The 24,932-nt window shown below is 43.1% G+C and overlaps 1 protein-coding gene across 8 annotated transcripts in view; it reads left to right on the top strand.

Moving 5' to 3' along the window:
• prox1a (prospero homeobox 1a) overlaps positions 1 to 24,932 on the top strand; it is a 135,024-nt gene that overhangs the window by 48,282 nt on the left and 61,810 nt on the right. The window contains exon 6 of one of the 8 annotated variants that reach the window (XM_068045028.1): positions 7,001 to 7,308. The exons of the other annotated variants lie outside the window; for them this stretch is intronic. Coding sequence (XP_067901129.1) covers positions 7,001 to 7,045 — 45 coding nt within the window. The 3' untranslated portion in view covers positions 7,046 to 7,308. Of the gene's footprint in view, positions 1 to 7,000; positions 7,309 to 24,932 lie in introns of those variants that run through there. 8 annotated transcript variants of the gene reach the window in all.

Consider the following 24,932-nt stretch of genomic DNA (forward strand, 5'->3'; position numbering starts at 1 on the left):
AGTTTACCGTTTTCAGAGCTTTCCCATTTGAATCACTGACTTTCCCATTCTACAGTCAGTATCAGCATTACTATCATCTTTTATTCAGTATTGAAAGATCTAAACCAGAGTTACCAGCTGATTCAGTGCTGTCTTGATAAAACCCTTCATTCCTGTTGTATAGCATAAGAAACGCTTTTGCATTTATTATATATAGCGGGGTAAATTTCATTGTGTGACATACACAGGTGGATGGTGGGTGGAGTAACTGGCATGCCCAGCTAATAACACCAGAAAGCCTCATTTTAATATTCCAATATTTGTGTCGCTAACGAGAAGTTTGCTGATTGGAGGGGTGGGGGGGGAGATATATGACTGCTGATCCGTGAATCTAAGCCAGCATTTTCTAATTAAAAAGAGGGGAAGGAAGCAATCCCAGGATTGGGTTTCCAGGGATCAGGTATCTACCCACTGGCACTGGTAAATTGACATCGTAGGACCCGAGTTTGCACTGTAATAAGACCCTTGCCTGTTTTCAGCAGGAGCTTTGGCCACCTATTAGCAGTCAGAATGGCAGCAGGAATGGGTTGGCAAAAATTTGGAGTGCACTCCGCCCCCAATTTCCACCTGAAAACAGCGATGAAAATCAGAGCTAGACTCTCATTACAGAAAAGTAATGTAATAAAGTTCGGTTTAAAAAGTTACCTAAATTGAAAGGTAACATCACAATCTTGAAATTGCCCTTGTCCATTAGAATTTTTAAATGCGTGTATTTTTGTGTATATATGTAAAGCATTTTATATAAAATAATTAGAGTAGTTGAATTAAGCATTTTTTTTTTGTTGGTACTGGGCATCTTGTGGGATATTTAGTCTTAGTACTCTAGTTGTCTACCTCCATTGAAGAATTCATGGTTGTGATTTTACTGCAAGCTTATTGAATGCTAAGCAGTATTTAGCAGGATGATATAGCAGTCTGCATTCAGTATGACCACTTTTTCACCGCAAGCGAGCACTTGTTGGATTATACCATTTCTCAACTGAGCTGCTAGAATGTCTAGATAAAATGACATTTCATTCATCTCCCAATGGCTGATCCACAAAGATATAATGATATCCAAGTTCATGACCTAAGGTTTAAGAAGAAGAAAAAGTTTTTTTATTTCAAAGCTTTCTGTGTACTGCATGTTTTAAAAGGATTATCTACTAAAGCATTGTCAGCTGTGGCTCAGTTGGTAGCGCACTCGCCTCCGGTTGCAGTCCCACTCCAGGGCTTGAGCACAAATCAAGACTGACATTACAATGCAGTGTTGGGGGAGTGTCATAGCTGCTGTCTTCTGCAAATGAGTAGGGTCCAGGCATAGGAGCTCTTGCCTTCCTCTGGATTCAGTCGAAAAGGTCAAGAGGGAGATGCAGATGTTGGGCAGTTTGTGTCTCCAAATCCTGCCCAGGCTATGTAGCCAAAAACAAATGGAGGGCACTTTGTGCTTGAAGTGCACCACATGATCTCATCTGACCTCACCAAGGTTCTGAGGCTGCTTTTTCATCATCACTCGCAGATGCAAGGATGCCAATCACCCACCGACTAAAGCACAAAGTTTTGGGAATTCCTTTTATAAAGATAAACACTCCTCAGTTACGTAAACTTCTGTTTACTATAAAATCTTATGTTTTGCGCCCATGACTTTTAAGCCAACTAGAAAATCTTTACTTGATTTTTTTTTTTGTCGCATGCAGATATCACTTCTGCCATTTAATTATCCCTGTTCTCCACCTACACACTTTTATAAGCCATTGTGTCTTTTCCTGTATGAGTAGCTGTAATGTTTTGTTTTCCCTTTCTCTTTTTCTTTTGTACATGCTGTTCTTCTGTAATATCCTCCAGTTCTCAAGAACACCAACTTTTGTTCTCTTCAGAAATTGCCTGACCTGAGCATCTGCAGCATTTTCTGTTTTTATTACAGATTTTCAGCATCTGTAGTATTTTGCTTTTTGGTCAGGACATTTCGAGATTGCACCCTAGTTTTACATTCATAACCCTTCTTCTCACGCCCACCCCACCACAAAGCTAGAATGTTACAGTAATGCAAAGAAAAACCTTATTCTTACCAGACTTAATTAGGATAATAGCTTTATCATTAGACATTTGTGATGATGCAGAAGAACTCCTGAATTTTCAATTTTTCTGAATTAAAAATGTTTTTGCTAATGTTATTCCTGAAATAGTTTGAAAGACTTTGGGGCGGCACAGTGGCGCAGTGGTTAGCATCGCAGCCTTACAGCTCCAGCGACCCGGGTTCAATTCTGGGTACTGCCTGTGTGGAGTTTGCAAGTTCTGCCTGTGTCTGCGTAGGTTTTCTCCGGGTGCTCCAGTTTCCTACCACAAGCCAAAAGACTTGCAGGTTGGTAGGTAAATTGGCTATTACAAATTGTTCCTAGTATAGGTAGGTGGTAGGGAAATATAAAGACAGGTGGGGATGTGGTAGGAATATGGGATTAGTGTAGGATTAGTATAAATGGGTGGTTGATGGTCGGCACAGACTCGGTGGGCCGAAGGGCCTGTTTCAGTGCTGTATCTCTAAACTAAACTAAAACTGCTGTTCTCTCCGCATTCCCTACCACATGGTACGACGGGGTATAAAGGAAGAAATAATGGGAGCTTGTCAGAAAGGTATGCGATAATCATAGGGGCTTTTAATCTACATATAGACTGGAAAAGTCAGATGGGCAAAGGTAGCCTAGATGAGGAGTTCATAAAATGTTTTTGGGATACTGTCTTAGAACAACACGCCTCGAGCCAACCAGAGAGCAGGCTATACTAGATCTGGTATTGTGGAACGAGATAGGATTAATTAGTGATCTCATAGCGAAGGCGCCTGAGACAGCAGCGATTGTAATATGATTGAATTTTACATTCAGTTTGAGGGAGAGAAGAATGGGTCCAAGACTAGTATTTTAAACTTAAATAAGGGCAATTATGAGGGCATGAAAGCGCGAAAGTGAACTGGCAAATTTGGTTAAGGGATAGATCAATAGAGATGTAGTGGCAGACATTTAAGGGATATTTCAGAATACACACAATAGATACATTCCAACAAGAAAATTTCAAGGGGAGGACCATCCGTGGTTTATTACAGAAGTCAAAGATAGCAACAGTCTTAAAGAAAAAGCATACAATTGCGCAAAGATGGGTGGCAGGTCAGAAGATTGGACAGAATATAAATAACAGCAAAGAATGACTAACAGATTAATAAGGAGGGAAAAATTAGAGTATGAGAGAAAGCTAGCTAGAAATATAAAAACAGATAGTAAGAGTTTCTATAGATATTTAAAAAAGAAAAGAATTAACAAAGTGAGTATTGGTCCTATAGAAAGTGAGTCTAAGAATTAATAAATGAAAATAAGGAGATGGCAGATGAATTGAACAGGTATTTTGCATCGGTCTTCACTATTGAGGATACAAGTAACATCCCAGAAATAGCTGTAAATCAGGAAATAGATGGGAGAGAGGAACTCAAGAAAATTACGATCACCAGGGAAGTGGTACTGAGCAAATTGTTGGAGCTGCGGGCTGATAAGTCCCTGGGTCCTGATGGACTTCATCCTAGGGTCTTGAAAGAAGTGGCTAGTGAGATAGTTAATCCGTTGGTTTTAATTTTCCAAAATTCTCTAGATTTGGGTAGGGTTCCATTCAATTGGAAAATAGTGAATGTAACCCCTTTATTCTAAAGAGGGAGGGAGACAGAAAACAGGAAACTACAGGCCAGTTAGCTTAACATCTGTCTTTGGGAAAATGTTAGAAACTATTATTAAAGACGTTATAGCAGGGCATTTAGAAGAATTCAAGGTAATCAGGCAGAGTCAACACAGTTTTGTGAAAGGGAAATCACGTTTAACCAATTTATTGGAGTTCTTTGAGGGAGTTACATGTGCTGTGGATAAAGGGGAACTGGTGGATATACTATGCTTAGATTTCCAGAAGGCATTTGATAAGGTTCCACATCAAAAGTTATTGCAGAATATAAAAGCTCATGGTGTAGGGGGTAAAATATTGGCATGGATAGAATATTGGCTAGCTAACAGGAAAGAGAGAGTAGGCATAAATGGGTCATTTTCTGTTTGGCAAGATGTAACGAGTGATGTGCCACAGGGATCAGTGCTGGGCCTCAACTTTTTACAATTTATGTAAATGACATGGATGAAGGGACCAAAGGTATGGTTGCTAAATTTGCTGCTGACACAAAGATAGGTAGGAAAGTAAGTTGTGAAGAGGACGTAAGGAGACTCCAAAGGGATATAGTTAGGTTAAGTGAGTGGGCAAAGATCAGGCAAAAGGAGTATAATGTGGGAAAATGTGAAATTATCCAATTTGGCAGGAAGAATTAAAAAGAAGCATATTATCTAAATGGTGAAAGCTTGGAGATCTCTGAGATACAGAGGGATCTGGGTGTACTAGTGAGTGCATGAATCGCAAAAGGTTACTATGCAGGTACAGCTAGTAATTAGGAAAGCTAATAGAATGTTATTGTTTATTGCAAGGGAAATTGAATACAATAGTAGGGAGGTTATGCTTCAGTTACACAGGGCATTGGTGAGACCACATCTGGAGTACTGTGTGCAGTACTGGTCTCTTTATTTAAGGAAGGATAGAAATGCATTGGAAGCAGTTCAGAGAAGGTTTACTAGACTAATACCTGGAATGGGCGGCTTGCTTTTTGAGGAAAGGCTGGGCAGGCTAGGCTTGTATCTGCTGGAGTTTAGAAGAGTAAGAGGCAATTTGATTGAAACATGTAAGATCCTGAGTGGTCTTGACAGGGCCGATGTGGAAAGGATGTTTCTTTTGTGGGAGAATCTAGAACTAGGGGTTACCCTTTAAAAATAAGGGGTCGACCATTTAGGAACATAGGAAGATAGGAACAGAACTAGGCCATTCAGCCCCTCGAGCCTGTCCTGCCATTCAATGAGATCGTGGCTGATCCGCAGCCTAACTCCATATACCTGCCTTTGGCCTATATCCCTTAATATCTTTGCTGAACAGAAATCTATCTATCTCAGATTTAAAATTAACAACTGTTCTAGCTTCAACTGCTGTTTGTGGGAGAGAGCTCCAAACCTCTACCACCCTTTGCGTGAAGAAGTGCTTCCTAACATCTCTCCTGAACGATCTGGTGCTAATTTTTAGACTATGCACCCTAGTTTTAGAATCTCCAACCAGTGGAAATAGTTTATCTTTATCTAGCCTGTCTTTTCCTGTTAATATCTTGAAGACTTCGATCAGATCACCCCTTAACCCTCTAAATTCTAACGAAAACAGGCCTAATTTTATTTTATTTTTATTTAGAGATACAGCACTGAAACAGGCCCTTCAGCCCACCGAGTCTGTGCCGACCAACAACCACCCATTTATACTAATCCTACATTAACCCCATATTCCCTACCACATCCCCACCACCTACCTACACTAGGGGCAATTTACAATGGCCAATTTTCCTATCAACCTGCAAGTCTTTGGCTGTGGGAGGAAACCGGAGCACCTGGCAGAAACCCACGCGGTCACAGGGAGAACTTGCAAACTCCACACAGGCAGTACCCAGAACTAAACCCGGGTCGCTGGAGCTGTCAGGCTGCGGTGCTAGCCACTGTGCCGCCCAAATTTGTATAATCTCTCCTCGCAACTTAACCCCTGTAGTCCAGGTATCATTCTTGTAAACCTACGTTGCACTCCCTCCAAGGCCAATATATCCTTCCTAAGGTGTGGTGCCCAGAACTGCTCACAGTACTCCAAGTGGGGTCTAACCAGGGTTTTGTACAGTTGCAGCATAACCTGTGTCTTTATACTCCAATCCTCTAGATATAAAGGCTAGCATTCCATTAGCCTTTTTGATTATTTTCTGCACTTGCTCGTGGCATTCTAAAGATCTATGCACCTGAACCCCCAAGTCTCTTTGGACATCCACTGTACTTAACCCTTCCCATTTAGAAAGGTACCCTTCTCTCATCTTTTTTGGTCCAAAATGGATAACCTCACATTTGCCAGCATTGAAATCCATCTGACACAGTTTTACCCACTCACCTAGTCTGTCAATATCTCTTTGCAATTTTATGCTATCATCTAGACTGTCTACAATGCCACCTAACAGACAGACATGAGAAATTTTTCATCTCAGGTTTGTGAGTCTTTGGAACTCTTTTTCTCAAAGGCAGTGGAAGCAGAGTCTTTGAATATTTTTAAAGCAGAGGCAGATAAATTCCTGATAAGCACGGGAGTGAAAGGTTATCGGGGGTAGATGGGAATTTGGAGTTGAGGTTACAATCAGATCAGCCATGATCTTGTTGAATGGGTGGAGCAGGCTTGAGGGGCCGAGTGGCCTACTCCTCCTCATTCGTATGTTTGTATTTGTGCCCAGTTATACATCTAATATGGGCGCTAACAAATTACATGAACTTTGCATTTAAGTGAGTTATGCGTATAACAACAATACAGCCAAGTCTTGATCTTTTATGTCTGTCCATCAAACCCACCATCCCAGTAAATCTCCAATCTCAAAACTGGCCACACCTCCAACCCTCAAATATGAGTATCCTCCAAATGCACTTGTTTGGGTTGATGAAGGTCTTGGGTTGAGGGAGCTCTCAACAGTGTGTCCAGCATTTCAGGCACATCAGAAAATAATTGTTCAGCTCTTTTAATTACTATTTTTGAGCATTTTAAAAACATTCCTCTTCTGAAAATATGAAGCAAAACTGAGATCTGCTCTGTATTTTAGATTTCTTTTAATGCATGCTTATTGACATCAAAGCTTCCTCGAGTTCAGGATCTTATATATGCAGTGCCTGATGTGAATGAACAATGGTTACACGAGTTGGAATCTAAATTTTAAGACTTCTTTGGCTTCATTTGTTTATGCTAATTCCTACTGATTTATGCCTATTTATATGCATTTCAAGTTTGGGCATATTCTAATGAGATTGGGACGATACTCAAATGCAACATTGGGCCTATTTTTGTGTCTAACTTCCAGGTTGCGCCCAAGGAGGAAACAAGGAAACTATATCACAGTTGTTAAACCTTCAGAATCAGCAACATTAATAGTTGGTGCTGGCACGAACAACTGCTGCCAGCAAAAATAGAATAAAGCTCCACTTAAAATTAAAACTGTATATATTTTAAAAAGTGATTACAGGGCTGTAATCTAATCTCAGGATTCAGATGCCTGTTATAAACCACTCAGGCTTTGTTCTTGTAGTTTATGATGCCATGTCAAGCCTTCGATCAAATTACTGCTTTGTAATCATTGCCAGGTATCCATTATTCTCCATTAAAAAAAATAGTGACTCTTATTGAGTTGTGTCTGGTTTGTGTAATTTATTCATACAATATTTTCAGTTTTATTAAGATGTTAGAGGGGAAAGAAATTTTTTAAACAAGGCAAGAATAAGAAAAGCCATATTTTCCGATATTGCCATTGCTTGGATCAGTATTGGTGGGTTTAGAAGGACTCAAATGGAAGTACGCTGTTTACAACTAACTTTGAGGTCAGCGTTGATACAGGTATAGATGTAGCTTTATGTAGTACATTCGGCAGACTCTACAAACGAGGTGGAGTAGCCACAGCCTCAGAGCACAGACCAAAATCAAAGTGCACAAAGCAGTAGTCCTCACCACCCTTCTGTATGGCGCCGAGTCATGGGTCCTATACCGCCATCGTGTACGCCTTCTAGAGCGCTTCCATCAGCGCTGCCTCCCCAGCATCCTCAAGATCCGCTGACAGGACCACTTCACAAACATTGAAGTCCTAGAAACCACCAACATCACCAACATATTGGCCATCCTCCTGAAAAGCCAACTGCGTTGGGTGGGTCACATTGCCCGGATGGACTACCCAAGATGGTGTTGTATGGATAGCTGACCACTGGGAAAAAGAACAGAGGGGCCCCACACATGTATTTCAAGGACTCCCTGAAGAAGTCCCTCTCTGTGTGCCACATCGACCCCAGTGGGAAGCACAGGCCATAGATCGTAATGCCTGGAGATGCTACATCACAAGTTCTACAGACACCTTTGAGACTGAGCAAAGAGCCAACATGAAAGAGAAAAGGAGGGGAAGGAAAGATTCAATTGCTCCCAACAGTGACTACATCTTCACTTTCACCTGCTGTGGGAGAATCTGCCAGTCACGGATAGGCCTGACTAGCCACCAGTGGGCCTGCAACCGATGAGTATAACCTTCCCAACCACTTTTCTGCGAAGAAATGCCAAGATGAGATGACTAGTGGTTTAAGTAAAGAATTGTGTAAGTGAAATTTAAAGAGATTATGACAGTAAAAAAAAGTAAAAGGAAGACCCAAGTTCTTAAAGATTTTGAGGAGTCCCAAAAGGCAACGAAATCCGTTCGCCAAATTGAAATCAATGGGAATCTGGGTGTGAGAGTGGCTGGGGTGGGGTGGGGGGGAGGGAGCTCGCCACTGTGGAGTCATACCCAGCACAAAGGAAGATGGTTGTGGTTGTTGGAGGTCAATCATCTCAGCCCCAGAACATTGCTGCAGGAGTTCCACAGGGTAGTTTCCTAGGCCCAACCATCTTCAACTGCTTAATCAATGACCTTCCCTCCATCATAAGGTCAGAAATGGAGATGTTCGCTGATAGATGTGCAGTACCATTCGCAACTCCTCAGATACTGAAGCAGCCTGTGTCCATATACAAGACCTGCACAACATTCAGGCTTGGGCTGATAGGTGGCAAGTACCATTCATGCCACACAAGTTCCAGACAATGACTATCTCCAACAAGAGAGAATCTAACCATCTCCCCTTGACATTCAAGCATTACAATCGCTGACGTCCCCACTATCAACATCCTAGGGGCTACCATTGGCCAGAAACTGAACTGAACCGACCACATAAAAACTGTGACTACAATAGCAGGTCAGAGGCTGGGAATTTTGCAGTGAGCAACCCATCTCCTGACACCCCCCCCCCCCCCCCCAATGCCTTGTCCACCACCTACAAGGCATAAGCCAGGAGTGTGACGGTATACTGTCCACTTGACTGGATGAGTGCAGCTCCAACAAAACTCTGGAAGCTTGACACCATCCAGGACAAAGTAACCTGCTTGTTCGGCACCCCATCCACTACCTTAAACAGTCACTCACCTCCATGCTGACGCACAGTGGCATCAATGTGTACCATAAACAAGATTCACTGCAGCAACTTACTACCCCTCCTCCGACAGCACCTTCCAAACCCATGACCTCTTTCACCTAGAAGGACAAGGGTAGCAGACATGTGGGAACACCAACATCTGCAAGTTCCCCTCCAAGCCACACACCATCCTGAATTGGAAATATATTGCCGTTCCTTCAGTGTCGCTGGGTCAAAATCCTGGAACACCCTCCCTAACAGCACTGTGGATGTTCTTGCACCAGATGGACTGCAACGGTTCAAGAAGACAGTTCACCACCACCTTCTCAAGGCCAATTAGGGATGGGCAACAAATGCTAGCTTAGCCAGTGACACCATGAAACACTTTTTTTTAAAAGTAGCTTTTATCAAGGGTGAAGGGGCAGGAAACTAAGAAGACTAGGCTAACATGAAAGAAAAGGAAACTCAAGCTCAACATCTGACCCTCTTTTTAATGGGTACTGAAGTAGAGGTAGTGTTATATGAAATGGTTGTGAGAAGTTTGCCCTCTGTGCTACTCCATGACACTTCCCATATTGCCAACATTGCAGCTTACCTACTTATCTTAGCCTTGTGCTGCATGGGGAACATAAGTGTCCGAGTAGCCCAGCCCTGTGCCATCCTCTCTTCTAACCCATAAATTTCCAGGTGGACATGCCAAGGCCTGCAGAAATGGCTGGCAACATGGATGTGGTGAATCAGGCTAAATAGGCACTTGATTAACCTGGCACACCTCCGTCAATGCAGTGCCACTGAAAGTATGACACACTGATTAGGGTGCTTCCAAGGATTCATTCAGAGTTACAATTAGTGCAGCTTTCACATAGTCGTGTTGCCAGTGGTTCTGCTGTCCAGCTGCCTTTCAAAAAAGGAGCCTTCAACTGCAGTAATCATCTACCAAAGTGAGAGATTTTTACCCTATCCACAGGTACAAGTACCAGGGAGCAGGCACAGATCATCTCTCATGCAACCTTTCATGCCTGGTATCTCCAAAGGTCTTCCTCTTCCAAATACATCAGATAGGGGGATTCCCACTAATGCCAGGAATGATGCTGGTGGGGGGCAAAATAGACAACCGAGGCTCATAATCTAAGTGGCAGGAAAAAAAGCAAAACAGTTAAGATGCCTGAATTTAATGTGACCTTTAATAGTCCTTTCCATGACTTCCAGAATATTTACTGCCACATAGCAATCCTGGATAGCATTTCAGATGGACGTTCTTTATGTCCGGCAGCATGCAACATCAGCATGGAGATGAATACACAAATTAATATTAATCTAGTAGTGACCTTTTTAACATTTTCACTGCCTTATGGTCCTACTCACCACAAAATGTGTGAGCACCCATGCAATTTCCATTACAATATGGGCAGCTAGCATCAGAAAGTTGTCATAAAATTATATTTGCTCAAACTCTCCCATCATATCATATCCTACTGCATTTTGAGCAGCTCAAAAATATTTTATCTCTACTAAAGCAAAAGGCAGGTTTTTCCAAATATTTATTACTCTGAATGAACAAACTCTTCTTAACCAAATTTAAAGCTATAAAAATATATAACAGGAAAAATGCAGTGCAAAATACTTCACCTCTACTTCCCCATTCTAACTGAAAAAGGTAGAGAACAAATAATGTGTCAATCAGCTTCAGAGAAATCTGTCATTTTGGATCTTTGCCTCTGTTCATCAGTCATTTCATGACTTATATTACAAGGAGGACTGTATGTATCCTAAAGAAGTTTCATTCACTGCAATGGGGAAATACCCACGAGTATTGTATTCCACCACCCCTACTCCCCACCTCCCAGGGCTGAGCAGCTACATTTGGCTCCCAGGCCTGTTCAAAGTGTTGTTCCCTCCCAACAAGATAGTGTATAGACTCATTCTGGAGATGCATACAGTCCTCAATAATGACAGAGCCCAGCGTGTGAGTGCAAAAGATGAGGCCAAAGCCTTGTCGCCATCTTCAGCCAGAAATGCCAAGTGAATGATCTTGGCCTCCTGAGGTCCGACCATCACAGGAGCCAGTCTTTAATCAATTCAGTTCATGCCACGTGATATCAAGAAACAACTGAGCACACTGGATACAGCGAAGGCTATGGGCCCCGACAACATCCTAGCTGCAGTGCTGAAGACTTGTGCTGCAGAATTAATTGTGCCTTTAATGCTTCTAGCCAAGCTTTTCCAGTACAGCTACAACACTGACATCTACTCGACAAAGTGGAAAATTGCCCAACTATGTCCTGTCCACCAAAAAAAGGCAGACAAATCCAATTCAGGCAATTACTGCCCCCCGCCCTCCCCATCGGCCTACTCTCAATCATCAGCAAAATAATTTAAGGGGTCTTTGACAGTGCTAGCAAGCGACATTTACTCACTGATGCTCAGTTTGGGTTCTGCCAGGACCAATCAGCTCCAGATCTCATTAGAGCTTTGATCTAAATGTGGACAAAAGAGCTCAATTCCAGAGGTGAGGTGAGAGTGACTGTCCTTGACATCAAGGCAGCACGACTAAATGTGGCACCAAGGAGTCCTATTAAAATTACGTCAATGGGAATTGGGAGCAAAACTCTCCACAGGCTGGAGTCATACCGAGCACAAAGGAAGATGGTTGTGGTTGTTGAAGGCAAATCAGCTCTGCCCCAGGACATAGCTGCAGGAGTTCCTCATGGCAGTGTCCTAGGCCCGTTACTTCAATGACCTTCCCTCCATCATAAGGTCAGAAATGGGGATGTTTGCTGATGATTGCACAGTGTTCAGTTCCATTCACAACTCCGCAGATAATGAAGCAGTCTGTGCCTGCATGCAGCACGTCCTGGACAACATTCAGGCTTGGACTGATGTGTGATGTGAATGCTACTTGTCGCCTAAGTGCCAGGCAATGTCATATCTCTGACAAGAGAGGCGAACCACCTCTCCTTGAAATTCAACAGCATTACCATTGTCAAGCCCCCTAGAATCAATATCCTGTGTGTTACCATTGACCAGAAACCTAACTGGATCAGCCACTGTAGCTATAAGAGCAGGCCAGAAGCTGGGTATTCTGTGGCAAGTGGCTCACCTTCTGACTCCCCAAAGCATTTCCACCATCTACAAGCCACTAGTCAGGAGTGTGATGGAATACTCACCACTTGCCTGGATGAGTGCAGCTCCAAGAAGCTTGACATCATCCAGGACAAAGCAGCCCACTTGGTCGACATCTTTCAACCACCACCTTAAACATTCACTCCTTCCACCACTGGCGTACCACAGCTGCAATGTGAACCATCTACAAGGTGCATTGCAGCAACTCACCAAGACTTCTTATACAGCACCTCCCAAACCTATGACTTCTACGACCTAGAAGGACAAGGGCAGCAGGTGCATGGGAACACCACTACCTACAAGTTTCCATCTAAGTCACATACCATCCTGACTTGGAAATATATAGTCGTTCTTCCATTGTCACTGGGTCAAAATCCTGGAACTTCCTCCCTAATAGCATTGTGGGCATCCCTGCAGCACGTGGACTGCAGCGGTTGAAGAAGGCAGCTCACCACCACCTTCGCTAAGGGAATTAGGATGGCAATAAATGATGGCCTTGCCAGCGCCGCCACATTGGAGAATGAATAAGAAAAAGAAGTTCTTCCCAATACTGGGGGGAGTTTATACAGGCAAGGGCAGGTGGGTTTGGGTCTGTGTGAGGAGTTAAATCCCCTAAAAGTGCCGTCGGGTCAGGATCCCAACATTATCCCACCCTCTTCCGGGTTTTACCCGGATGGGTTTGAAGGCGAGCAGGGAACCCCTGTGCAGCTGTCGGGTAAGGCATTTAAATATTCAAATAGGTAACTAAGTACTGTTTTAACCAAGCATTCTGGCTTTAATGGCCAGCATATCTATTTCGGAGCTGTCAGCAGTTCGCCAGAGTCAACCACGTGACTGCACGGTGGGGAAATGCTTCTTCAGTGAAACTGACAGCTGGGAACCCTTAAATAGTGAAACTGAAGATCTCCAGACACGGCCAGGTGAGAGGCTGCTACTCACAGTGTTTCTTCTGTCAGAGAGTGCCTTCGGTGCTTGTTAGGTGATTGGCAACTTCTTGGAAGTCATTTCACCTGTATTGCAATTCACTCAACTTAAGCTGCACTTCCCTGATGCCCAGCTTTACCACAGCATGGGAGCAGCTTATGCAGCTGGACCTTGCATCTCTGATGAGGAACAAGAGAAGCAGCAACAGCACCAGCACCAGCTGCCTCTCCTCAGCCACAGTGCAGAGGAGATGGACACAGAGATCCAGCTCCAGGGAGACGAAATCCCCAACACAGGGTCTACAAGCAGAGGATCAGCTGTCTCCACATGTCTAAGCACCAGTGCCTCAGGGGACTCGAGCATTCATGGCAGGTCGTTGATGACATCTGCAGCCTCCTGGGACAAGACCTCCTTCCCAGTGGACCAGGTGGGCACACATTGTCTGTCAAGGTGCCTGTCACTTCCTCACATCCTTGGGGAAAGATTGCCTCACTGCAGCCCTTCAGATCTCGCGGCAACCTCCAGGGAAGAATGAGATATCCAGGGAGCAGTCTTCCCTGGTCTCCTCTCTCTTCCTGTGGTGCCGCAGCCTCAAAAATCCATATGCTGGTGAGTCATTTTGGCCCCTGCCCAGGTCCTTTGTAATTTGAAATCCTTCCTTTGACAGATTTGGCACATCCTCTCTGGTCAGCACAACCAGAAGCGGGGTGCTAATGCCCTGGTTCAGTTAAAGAGCCATGGCAAAGCCCACTGGAGGTTCCAACGGGTTCCTGATCTGCTAATGGTCCTGCTGTTTCGGCAGGGACTAAGTTTTGAAAATTCCCCCCAATTTGTGCCCTGTGAAGCAGAGGAGAGTGAATGACCCAGGATGATATGCCTTGAGGCTATTTCTGGTACCATTTACAATTTCTTTCTCTTATTCAGATATTGGGAGACCGAGTACTTCAAATAGAAAACGCTTCACCTAGACTTTACTTCACCTTCTAAAATGTCCAGAGTACACTTTTTTTTAGAATTAAATACAGCTTTATAATTGAATGAACGAACTGCCATTTGTAACAGGATCATGCCAAACAGCTACCAGCCACAAGTGAATTAGGTGGGAAATCAGAAATATAAATGTCAGTTATTTATTCTCGCACATAAATATATTTGTTTGTAATTGAACAGAAGATGACAGGGCAGTCATTCTTCTGTTTGAAAAGCCTTATGAAAAATAATCTCATATAAAGAGAGGTATAACCCGAGGAGAAAGTTCCAACATATTAATATTCTCTACCCTAAAGATTTCTTAACCTCAAAAACCAGAGTTTGTTTCCTACTTTTCTAAGGCCAATTGAACGATTGTGAATGAGCAATCAGCACAGCATTCCACAGCTGTAGCAGCACAGTGAATATGGAGTACTAGATTATGAATGCAGTAGGAATAGTGTCATAGTTTTTTCTTTTATAGTGATTATTGGTGAAAGAGTGAACATGAATGACATTGGAATCGTGGATTCATCAGGCAGTGGGTCTAACAGGGCACAACTAAGAAGCACTACCCAGTGAGGTTCAGGCTTGCCAGACAGGCAGTGACTAAGGTGCGACTAAGCCCTGCACTGACAATAATTTGCATTGTGCTACCAATGACCTTGAAGGAACCACTGCTTTCAAATTCTATAAAACAAAAGCCTTCAGGCACCCATTGGCAACATTTCCAAAGTCTGCCACTTTGTCATGTATCTCTATTAAGTGCAGCCCTATATCACCAGGTACCAGAAAACATGAGTAACAGTGAATTAATCTCATTAAGTTATGCAAAACTAGTAGTGTTTATATCTTGTACATCATGATTTTCTCCATATTAGTTTTGATGTGTTTTAATACTAAGTATTTGTCCAGTTGACAAAGTAGCATTGGTGTCTGGTTACGTACTCAGCTTCAGGGGATATAAAAGATTTTCTATCTATACACGTGACCACCCCTGATACAATCACAGGGGTCAGTGATCTCTGGAGCTGGAGTTGCTGTGGGTTCAGTGCTTTTAGAGTTGGTGCCTACTGTCATTTGTGCAGGATTATGTGATGGCACTGAGCAACTGTTAACATGAATTCCAATGGGTTGCTACTGTGCTTCTCGATGCATGAGGGGGAGGGCATCTGCTCACAATGTCTATTGATCTGTTTCAAACATTGGAAAGTGGCCATCTGTAATGATGCAGAATGTTCTTTCCTCCTCCTTACCCGACCCTGGTTATGATTGGCTGTAGCGTTCTCCAAGCCAACTGAAGAGGTCCATGCTTTCACCTTGGAGATTTGACCACAATGCTGCTTTATCACCATCGGGAAAATCTCCTGCTTGCCAACCTATGGTCTCCATAATGTAATTCTCCAAGGCAGATGCTGCCACATGCTCAGCAGAGGTGCAAAAAAACCATTGCATCCTGACATCGCATTGCAGGAACTGGCAGTACTTATCTAAGTGTTGGGTTCCTTCAGACTTATAACAGCTTATGGCAATCACAAAAATCTTAATACTTTACAAAGCCTAAAGCAGTATAGAAAGTGCAGGGGTGAAGTAAAAAAGGAAATTAGGAAAGTAAAGAGAGGACATGACAAAATATTGGCAGGTAAAATAACGAAAAACCCAAAGGTGTTTTATCAGTATGTTAAGAGCAAGAGGATAACTAAGGAAGGGGTAGGACCCATCAGAGATGTACAAGGTAACTTGTGCATGGATGCAGAAGATGTGGGCAGGGTTCTTAATAAGTACCTTGTCTCTGTCTTCAGAAAGGAGAGGGATGATGCAGACATTGTAGTTAGAGGAGTGCGAAATATTAGCTATGATGAGCATAATGAGAGAGGAAGTACTTGAGGGTCTGCCGTCCTTGAAAGTGGATAAATCACCAGGGCCAAATGGATTGTATCCCAGGCTGTTAAAGGAAGCCAGGGAGGAAATTGTGGATGCTCTGAAGATCATCTTCAAATCATCACTAGATACCAGAGGATTGGAGGTCAGTAAACGTTGTACCATTGTTTAAAAAGGATGCGAGGGATAGACCAAATAATTATAGGCTGGTCAGTTTTACCTCGGTGGTGGGCAAATTTTACAATCAATTCTGAGAGATAGGATAAACTGTCACTTAGAAAGGCATGGATTAAACAGGGATAGTCAGCATGGATTTGTTAAGGGAAGGTCGTGTCTTAGTAACTTATTTGAATTTTTTGAGGAAGTAACCAGGAGGATTGATGAGGGTAATGCAGTGGATGGATTTTAGTAAGGCATTTGACAAGGTCCCACAATGCAGACTGGTCATAAAAGTAAAAGCCCATGGGATACAGGGGAATGTGGCGATTGGGTCTAAAATTGGGACAGTGACAGGAAACAAATGGTAATGGTTCACGGATGTCTTTGTGAATGGAAGGCGGTTTCCAATGGCTTTACACAGGACTCAGTGTTGGGTCCCTTGCTGTTTGTGGTATATGTTAATAATTTTGACTTAAATGTGGGAGGCATGATTGGGAAATTTGCAGATTACATAAAAATTAGCCATGTAGTTGATAGTGAAGAGGATAACTGTAGACTCCAGAATGATATCAATAGTTTGGTTGAGTGGGCAGGAAAGTGGCAATTGAAATTCAATCTGAAGATGTGTGAGAATGCATGTGAGGAGAGCAAACAAAGCAAGGGAATACACAATAAACGGGAAGTTTTGAGAGGGGTGGAAGAAGTGAGAGACCTTGGGGTGCATGTCCACAGGTTCCTGAAGGTGGCAGGACAGGTAGATAAAGTGGTGAAGAAGGCATATGGAATGCTTTCCTTTATTGGCCGAGGTATGGAACACAAAAGCAGGGATGTAATGCTGGAACGGTATAAAAAGCTGGTTAGGCCACAGCTGGAGTACTGTGTACAGTTCTGGTCACCACCTTACAGGAAGGACATAGTTGCTCTGGAGAGAGTGCAGAGGAGATTTACAAGAATGTTGCCAGGGCTTGAAAATTGCAGCTATGAGGAAAGATTGTTTAGGCCAGGGTTGTTTTTCCTTAGAACAGAGGAGGCTGAGGAGTGACTTAATTGAGGTGTACAAAATTATGAGGATCTTGGATAGAGTAGACAGGAAGGACCTGTTTCCCAATTACCTGGGAGCACTGATTTAAGGTGATTGATAGAGGGATTAGAGGGGACATGAGGAAAAAATTTTCACCCAGAGGGTGATGGGAGTCTGGAATTCACTGCCCGGATTGGCGGTGGAGGCAAAAACCCTCAACTCATTTGAAAGGTACCTGGACCTGCACCTGAAGTGCTGCGACCTGCAAGGCTACAGACCAGGTGCTGGAAGGTGGGATTAGATTGGGCGGCTAGTTTTATCAGCTAGCGCAGACATGATGGACTGAATGGCCTTCTGTGCTGTAACGTTTCTGTGGTTCTAGACTGTCATCTGCAAGGAGGAAATTGCCTCCTTTGTACAGTGCTGCTGCTTTAACAGCAGACCCATTAGTGCCTCAATATATTTCTCACTTGTGGAATATAGCAGGCTGGACTTTCTTCCTGCTGCTTCCCCGACCCCCACTACATCAATCACTACCACTATACATTTCCTAACTAATACTTGGTGCCTTACTCTGTACTTCCTTATCCATATCACTGTCAACATCTTCTGCACTGCGTATACATGTGCTGGTCTGTGATTCTCTTCTGCCACTTTGTTGTATATCATGCAAAACATTAATATAGGATTAATATGATACTTGTCATAGATGGTATTCCATTCTCTGTCAAACAAATCCACCATTCTTAATTCATGCAGTATGAATGCTTCAGATATAAGAATCCATCCCTGATACCTGTTACCCATTGTCCTTTTACATGAGAGTTTTGTGCATATAGGTGAGAGTAATGGGATTTGAGATACATTAATTTTGTCATGGTAGCTCCTTCCTGCAGTGCATTCCCTCTCCCCCGTCATGGCATGTAAAATGTAATGTGTATTGTCACTTCTGAGATCTTACTTACTACAACCTCATTAATAGTTCTTCTGCATATTGGTAACGTTCTTTGTGGATATATCTTTACATAAACTTTCCCTTGTGCATATGATTCTTCTGCACCGACATTACAGTAATATTCATGCCTTACCTATGTGACGCTCTATAAACACGATCACCTTTTCCAAATCTCCAGCCAGTAGTGGAGTCTGTTATCTCTGCCAGTGACATGCTGCTGTGTTTGTCACTTCGCTGAATATTATATAAAGGGGGATAAATTCTATTCTGCACCAAATGTGCTTCCACCTCTTTATGTTCCCCATACTCCTAGGGGAGAATTTTATACTGGCAACAGGGTTCTCGCGAGATCCCGGCATTGCCTCTTTTCCGGAAGGCCCGCCGAATTTAGTGACAATCAGGCACTTAAGTGCCTTCCATAGGATTTAGGACCCCGTCACCGAAAGTCCCACCCTTGGAGAGTTGCAGGCCAATCAGAGGCTGGCAGCTGCAGCACCACCGCAGCCCTCCGTGAGGTCCCCCCGATGCCGGATCCCTCGTTTAGGCACTAAGTGCCTTTTAACGAGGGACCGCGCCCCCAGAGCCAAGAAGCAGCCAGCATGGTTTGTCGGGCCATACTTCCTGTGCGACAACAGGACCGCCACTGCACGGTTAATTGCGGTTGCGGCAGGAAGAGGGCCTTAGTTGTGAGTTAATTACCCGGTTAAGGGCCTCAATTGGCAGTGGGGCACAAAAGCCGTCCACAGGCCTTCCCGCCCCAGACTAAATTTCGCGGAAGCAGGATGGTTACGGCAACCCCCACCCCACTACCATCCCACCTGATTTTATGCTCTCCCTGCCTCCAAACCCGCTGCAGGGAAGAGCGTGAAATCCCCCCCACCCCCCCCCCCCCCCCCCTCAGAGTCTCTTGCTGAAACAGGTTTTGTGCTGCTTTTTGTTTTTTTTTGTTGTGAACCATTACCTTGCCCTGCATAGCCAAAGGTTCAGACTTGTTGAAATAAATAGGGATCAAGTATCTCATTCGCTGCTTCAGAAGCATGAAATGCCTATTATTACCGGTGCAGTGATTGGTTGTTACTTCTTCATTACTAATTATGACTTTACCCTTCACACACTTGCCATTTGGGAAACACTAATTTTGTTTGCAAATCCCTAGATACATCGAAAAATATTTTTTGCCTGTTTTTAATAAGTTGAGGAATGTCTTTGTGTTAATAGCCATTCTGCATTTTAATGGGAGAAGAAACTTAAGAGAGAAACTTCCAAATTTCAGTTGCTACTGCCAGGAATAAACTAACTGCAATGATCTGGTAATAAAAGACGATACATATTCTCCAAAACTGTTAATGACTGCTAAAAGTGGAAAACATGCAAATTGAAACTGTCTTTATATCTATATGCTATATTAAAAATATTACGTACACACACATTTTCTGTTCACAGAACTTGGCCTAGAATTTGGGCCACATAGCACCCGGTTTTCAGGTGCTACGTGGCCTCCTAAGTCCACAACATGACTATTAGGAAGCACACGTACACTTCCTCCCAGAAGTGTGATATTAGGTAAACTCTACAAGAGGTATCCTTTACATAAGCTTAACACCTGCTTGAGGCCCCCACTGCCGGATTTTTTGCCTTGAGGTAGCTCTGTGACATGGCGGGCTGCACTTAGGAACCAACCTTGCAGATGCCTGCAACAAAAAAGATAAGTTACTTATCTCTGAATGTGGATTTGGGAGATTCTTGATCACACATTAAACCACCATCTCTCCTCCTCCCCAGCCCCAAGATTCCCAACATCCAGTTCCCAATCACTTGGGTCGCTGCCGCTGCCTCCCAGCTGCCCAGGCTGCCGTTCGCTCCAACTAACGATCGCTCCCTCTCCACCCCCAAAGCCTGCGAACCTCCTCTGAGGATGTCCGTTAACTGTGGTCTCCTACGATGCTAGCAGCAACCCAATCTTCTTCAACTCACCTTCTTGGCATCCTCCTGCGGAGCTGTTCCTATTCGAATGAGATCCAAGGCCCAATACCCGGAGCTAATTAGACCTCTCCTTGCATATGCAAGTTAAGTACCCTGTGTGGATGTAGTGCCCAAAATTTGACTCTCTAAAAATTTCTAGGCTCATCATGTCTCGTCACACATTTTTCGTCAATTTTTTCCTGCTTTAAATTGCTGGCCCACATTTGGAATGGGTTTTGCACCTGTGAAAGCTGTCCCCATGTCTTTGGTATAAATATTTGAATATAAAACATTATTAGGAAAGGGCAAGAAAATGGGATCAAAGTAGATAGAATTGAAGTGGCATAGGCATGGGCAAGTTGTCATAAATGGTTTCTTTCCATCCTGTAATTTCTATGAATTATAAAAACAGTGTTATGGAACTCATTAACTATAACAGATACCCCGTGACTTCAAATCCCCGTCCGGGGAAATGTGGCACCACACTGGTGGAGAAGGGGTGGAGGTAAGTTTGTTAGTGTGGAGGGAGGGGTGGGGTGAAATATACGTAATGGGCATAGGGGATGGTGGGAAGAGCTGAAGCTTAAACTTTGTGCAGTTTGGGGGGGAAGGGTCAGATATAAAAGATAAGTGTTTTGGAGGAGAAAGAGCAAATAGTTATTGTAATTGTTATTCGGGGGTGGGAAAGGGCCATTAGAAATTTATTTATTTAATTTTGGGGGGTAGGACTTTAAAAATTTAAATTGGGCAGCAGAGCTGGCTGACCTGTAAAAATGGCGCCAACGCCAGCTTTATCTTACTCATTATCCCTGACATCATTCAGAGGGCTCTGGATTTGTGTGTCCTACCTTTCCCCCTCGTGGGAACATACCTCGACTGTACCCAAACTATATCCCATTTGAAGGCAGCCCATTGTTCCATTACAGTTTTGCCAGCCAATCTTTGATTCCAAGTTACCTGAGCCAGATCTGTTCTCGCCCTTTGAAGTTGGCTCTCCCCCCAATTAATTATTTTTATGCTGAATTGTTCCTTGTCTTTTTCCATAGCTAACATAAGCCTTTTGATATTATGATCACTGTCCCCTCAATGTTCCCCTACTGATACTTGATCAGCTTGACCCACCTCTTTCCCCAGAATCAAATCCTGCAAGCCTCCTTCCTCGTTGGGCCAGAAACATACTGATGTAGAAAATTCTCCTGAACACTCTTTCCCCTCTCTGCCCTTCACATTATTATTATCCCAATCTAGAGTAGGATAGTTAAACTACCCCATTATAATTACTGTATAGTTCTTGCACCTCCCTGTAATTTCCTTGCAAATTTGTTCCTCTATATCTTTCCCACTAGTTGATGACCTATAGAATATACCCAGCAATGTAATGATATCCTCTATTGTTTCTTGGCTCTAACCAAATAGATTCTGTTCTTGATCTCTCTATGACATCTCTCTCTCTAGCACTGTAAGATTCTCCTTTAATCAATATTACTACCCCACCTCCTTTCTTTCCTAAACACCTTGTAACCAAGAATATTTCATATCTAGTCCCGTCCTTTTTTGAGCCAGGTCTCCATTAATGCCAGAACGTCATTTTCCCCTGCACCTGCAGCTTACCAACCTTATTTACTACACTCCATGCATTCACATACATGCACAGTAAACCTGATTTAGACCTTATTTCATTTCCTCTTACTCTGACCCCAGCTAATACCATACTATTTCTTACTGTACTGCTAGCTATCTTTCCCAATTCCCTGTGCACCTTGTTTTTCCTCATTAATATTACCTCCTGGTTCTGACACCCCAGCCTATTAGTTCAAACCCTGCCCAATAGCACTGGCAAATTGTCCCACAATGATATTGTTCCCAGCTTTATTTAGGTGCAACCCATCTGCCCTATACAGGTCCCATCTCCCCCGGAACCGGTCCCAATTTCCCAGGAATCTAAAGCCCTCCCTCCTGCACCATTTCTCCAGCCACACATTTACCTCTATCCTCTGTTTCTATACTCCCAGTACCATGTGCTAGTAAGTAATCTGGCAATTACTACCTTTTGAGGTCCTGCTTGCTCATTTATTTCCCAGCTCCCTAAATTCTGTCTGTAAGGCTTCATTTGTCTTTCAACCTCTGTCAATGGTACTGATATGGATCACAACCACTGGCTGTTCACCCTCCCCCCTCACCCCACTTCCAGCAGTACTGCTTTCCAATTTCCATCTTGGACTTGCAGATTCTCGAATTCCTGAGGCAAACCTCAACTGGAGAAGGAGAGGAGTTTGCTGGGAATGGAGGGTACATGTCAGGCCACACCCCCTCTAAGAATCAGCAACACTAATGTCCGATTTGTTCTTATTTCTCACTGGCAAATCAGTTTTTGCTGTTGGGTTTTTCCCAGAGGTGAGAGCTTTACAATATGTGGCCTCAAATGTTCCTCCTTCTAACTTCCACCAGTTCTTTCCATCTATGTTCACAGAGATAAACAGGAAAGAGAGAGACAAGAAAGAAGAAGTGAAAATGAAAAGTGAAGAGAGGAAAGTAAATGAGCACATAGAAAAAGTGAAATAAAAAGAGAGTGAAAGAGTTGGAAATTGCATGATTTAATGACTCCAGAAAGTGCAGAAAAGATTGGAAGTTGGAAATGGTGTTTAATTATGATGGTTCTTGAAAAACATGGCCCACTCACTGGTTATCATTTATAGATCTGGTCCACTACTCTAAAAGGTGGGATCTCTGTCTCAAACTAAGCAAGGTTTAAGATGGGGCAACTTGACGTCTTGGCAGGATTGATGAGATTAATATATTCAGCATTATAAATGGATGTCAGATTTGGCAGAATTAGCATGCAAATATAACCTATGTTTGCTACACTGAACCAGAGTTTTTTGTGAAATTGGGTTAAAGTGAAAATGGAGCAGAATTTGGCTGTGGCACTCATCATGTTGTGTGAATGTAGATTTTCTTGCCTTGGCCCTTCCTGGAGTTGGCACACGGTGTCATTAAGGAGTAGATTCATCAAAAATTGTTAGCACAGATCATGGTGTTTGCTATTTAGTGACAGTACAAATGTAATGAAATGTTCCCTCTACTTATTATAGTATTGACCAAGGGTAGAGACCAAGTCCAATAGGATTTGGCATTTATCCTTTGCCTTGAGATTAGGTTGTTTCATTTTGCTTCGTATGGTCTCTGCTTAACGTTGAAACAAGATGTAATGGTTAACTATTGCCTGATAGTGGTCATTTAACAGCAACAGCAAACTGCATTTGTAGAGCATTCCTCACATCAGGCTTTGAACAGGTACGGATATGCATTACAGCATTCTGAATGAGTTGCAATTTATAGGGAATGAAAGCAGAAAGATTGGCAAGGAGAGCATTTGATAAGTTGACCCTTAAGGTGATAAAGACATGAATCTAGAGTCTCTGCCATAGTGGCGGAAAGATGTTTTAAGTTGGTCATGGTGACCAAACAGAAGAAAATCAACTTGGGATCAAGCGATAGGCCCAGACTCCACTCCATTGACCTGAGATAGCAGTCAGAAAAGTTAACGGCGTTGAACAGAGGCACATAGAAGCAAAAAGGATGGCTTCTGTATTGGAGGAAATTTTGATTTGTTCAAGACTTGATGTTGGAGAGGTATTTTGAGAATCAAGTCCTGAAGTGGCAGACGTAGCTGCACATTTTGAGCACCTGAGATGAAACAGAGGGATAAAGGTAAGCTATTAGTTGAAGGTGGAGTGAAGAGAAATGAGTGGCTGGTAAAAGCAACTGCAGTTTGTCAAACAGACTGTGTAGTGTGAGATAGAAGTAAGAAGGGAAAAAGAGGATAAGGTATGAAGAAATCCTGTGTGACTTCTTCTCCATTGTTGGCACTCACCAGGGCCATATCTCTTCCCCCTGCCCAGCAGCCAATGAACAGCACAGGCTATGCTGGCTGCAAGCCTCAATCATTTTAATGAGGTCCCAGCAAGAATTTAACATGCTGCCTGGGACAACATGCACAGGTGCGTGCAACTCTTGCCCCGCCTCCTGCATGCCCGCTTATAGGTGTGATTGAATTTCTGGGCCATAATGTCTGTCATTTTGCGTTTTTAAAAAAACATTGACTCATTGCCATTTGAACTAGCTGCAGAATAGTTTGTTGAAAGCCGAACATCTGTTTGTGACTGAGAAAGGGTTAAAGTGCGGATTGACTCCAGCTATATTCTAATCCTAATTGCAGTTTAGTGGCTTTAAGTTGGTGTATCTCATTCACTTTCAGGGGCTCTGCCAGCTTAAGACAGCTGAGCACTAATCATAATCGAGCTCTAGGACATCAGTTTTATTTAAAGCGGCCGTACAAATAAAGTTTTAGTCAGTAAAACCATACAATCAACAGCAAGGTTGATGCCTTCTGTAATTCTGACCAAAGCGCGCACAAGTTGTGCAAGATTTCAAAATGTAGAGGTTACTTCAGGATATCTTTTGAAAGATTTTTCTGACAGGGGTCACCATTGCTGCCTTTTGTAGATTTTATGCAATATTTCAAACTTAGTACCCGCATAGGTCACAAAAATTCTATCCCATCACCTTTCAAAGGAACAAAAACCCACTTAATCATTAGTAACCTGGTGGTTAGTTCAGTTTTGAGACAACTTTACAGTCTACTTGTGTTTTCTATGTACTCTCTCTTCATATTTCATTGTGGATGTATACCAATAAATGAGAAGTGAATGCGCTGTAGAGAAACCAGCTGAGGGATATTGTGGCTTTGCTGTGGACAATATTACATGCACTATATTACTTGGGCTTTTTCTCTTGGTACATACTTAACTCTTTACCT

The sequence above is a fragment of the Heterodontus francisci genome, chromosome 13, assembly GCF_036365525.1.
Source record: "Heterodontus francisci isolate sHetFra1 chromosome 13, sHetFra1.hap1, whole genome shotgun sequence".
NCBI lineage: Eukaryota > Metazoa > Chordata > Chondrichthyes > Heterodontiformes > Heterodontidae > Heterodontus > Heterodontus francisci.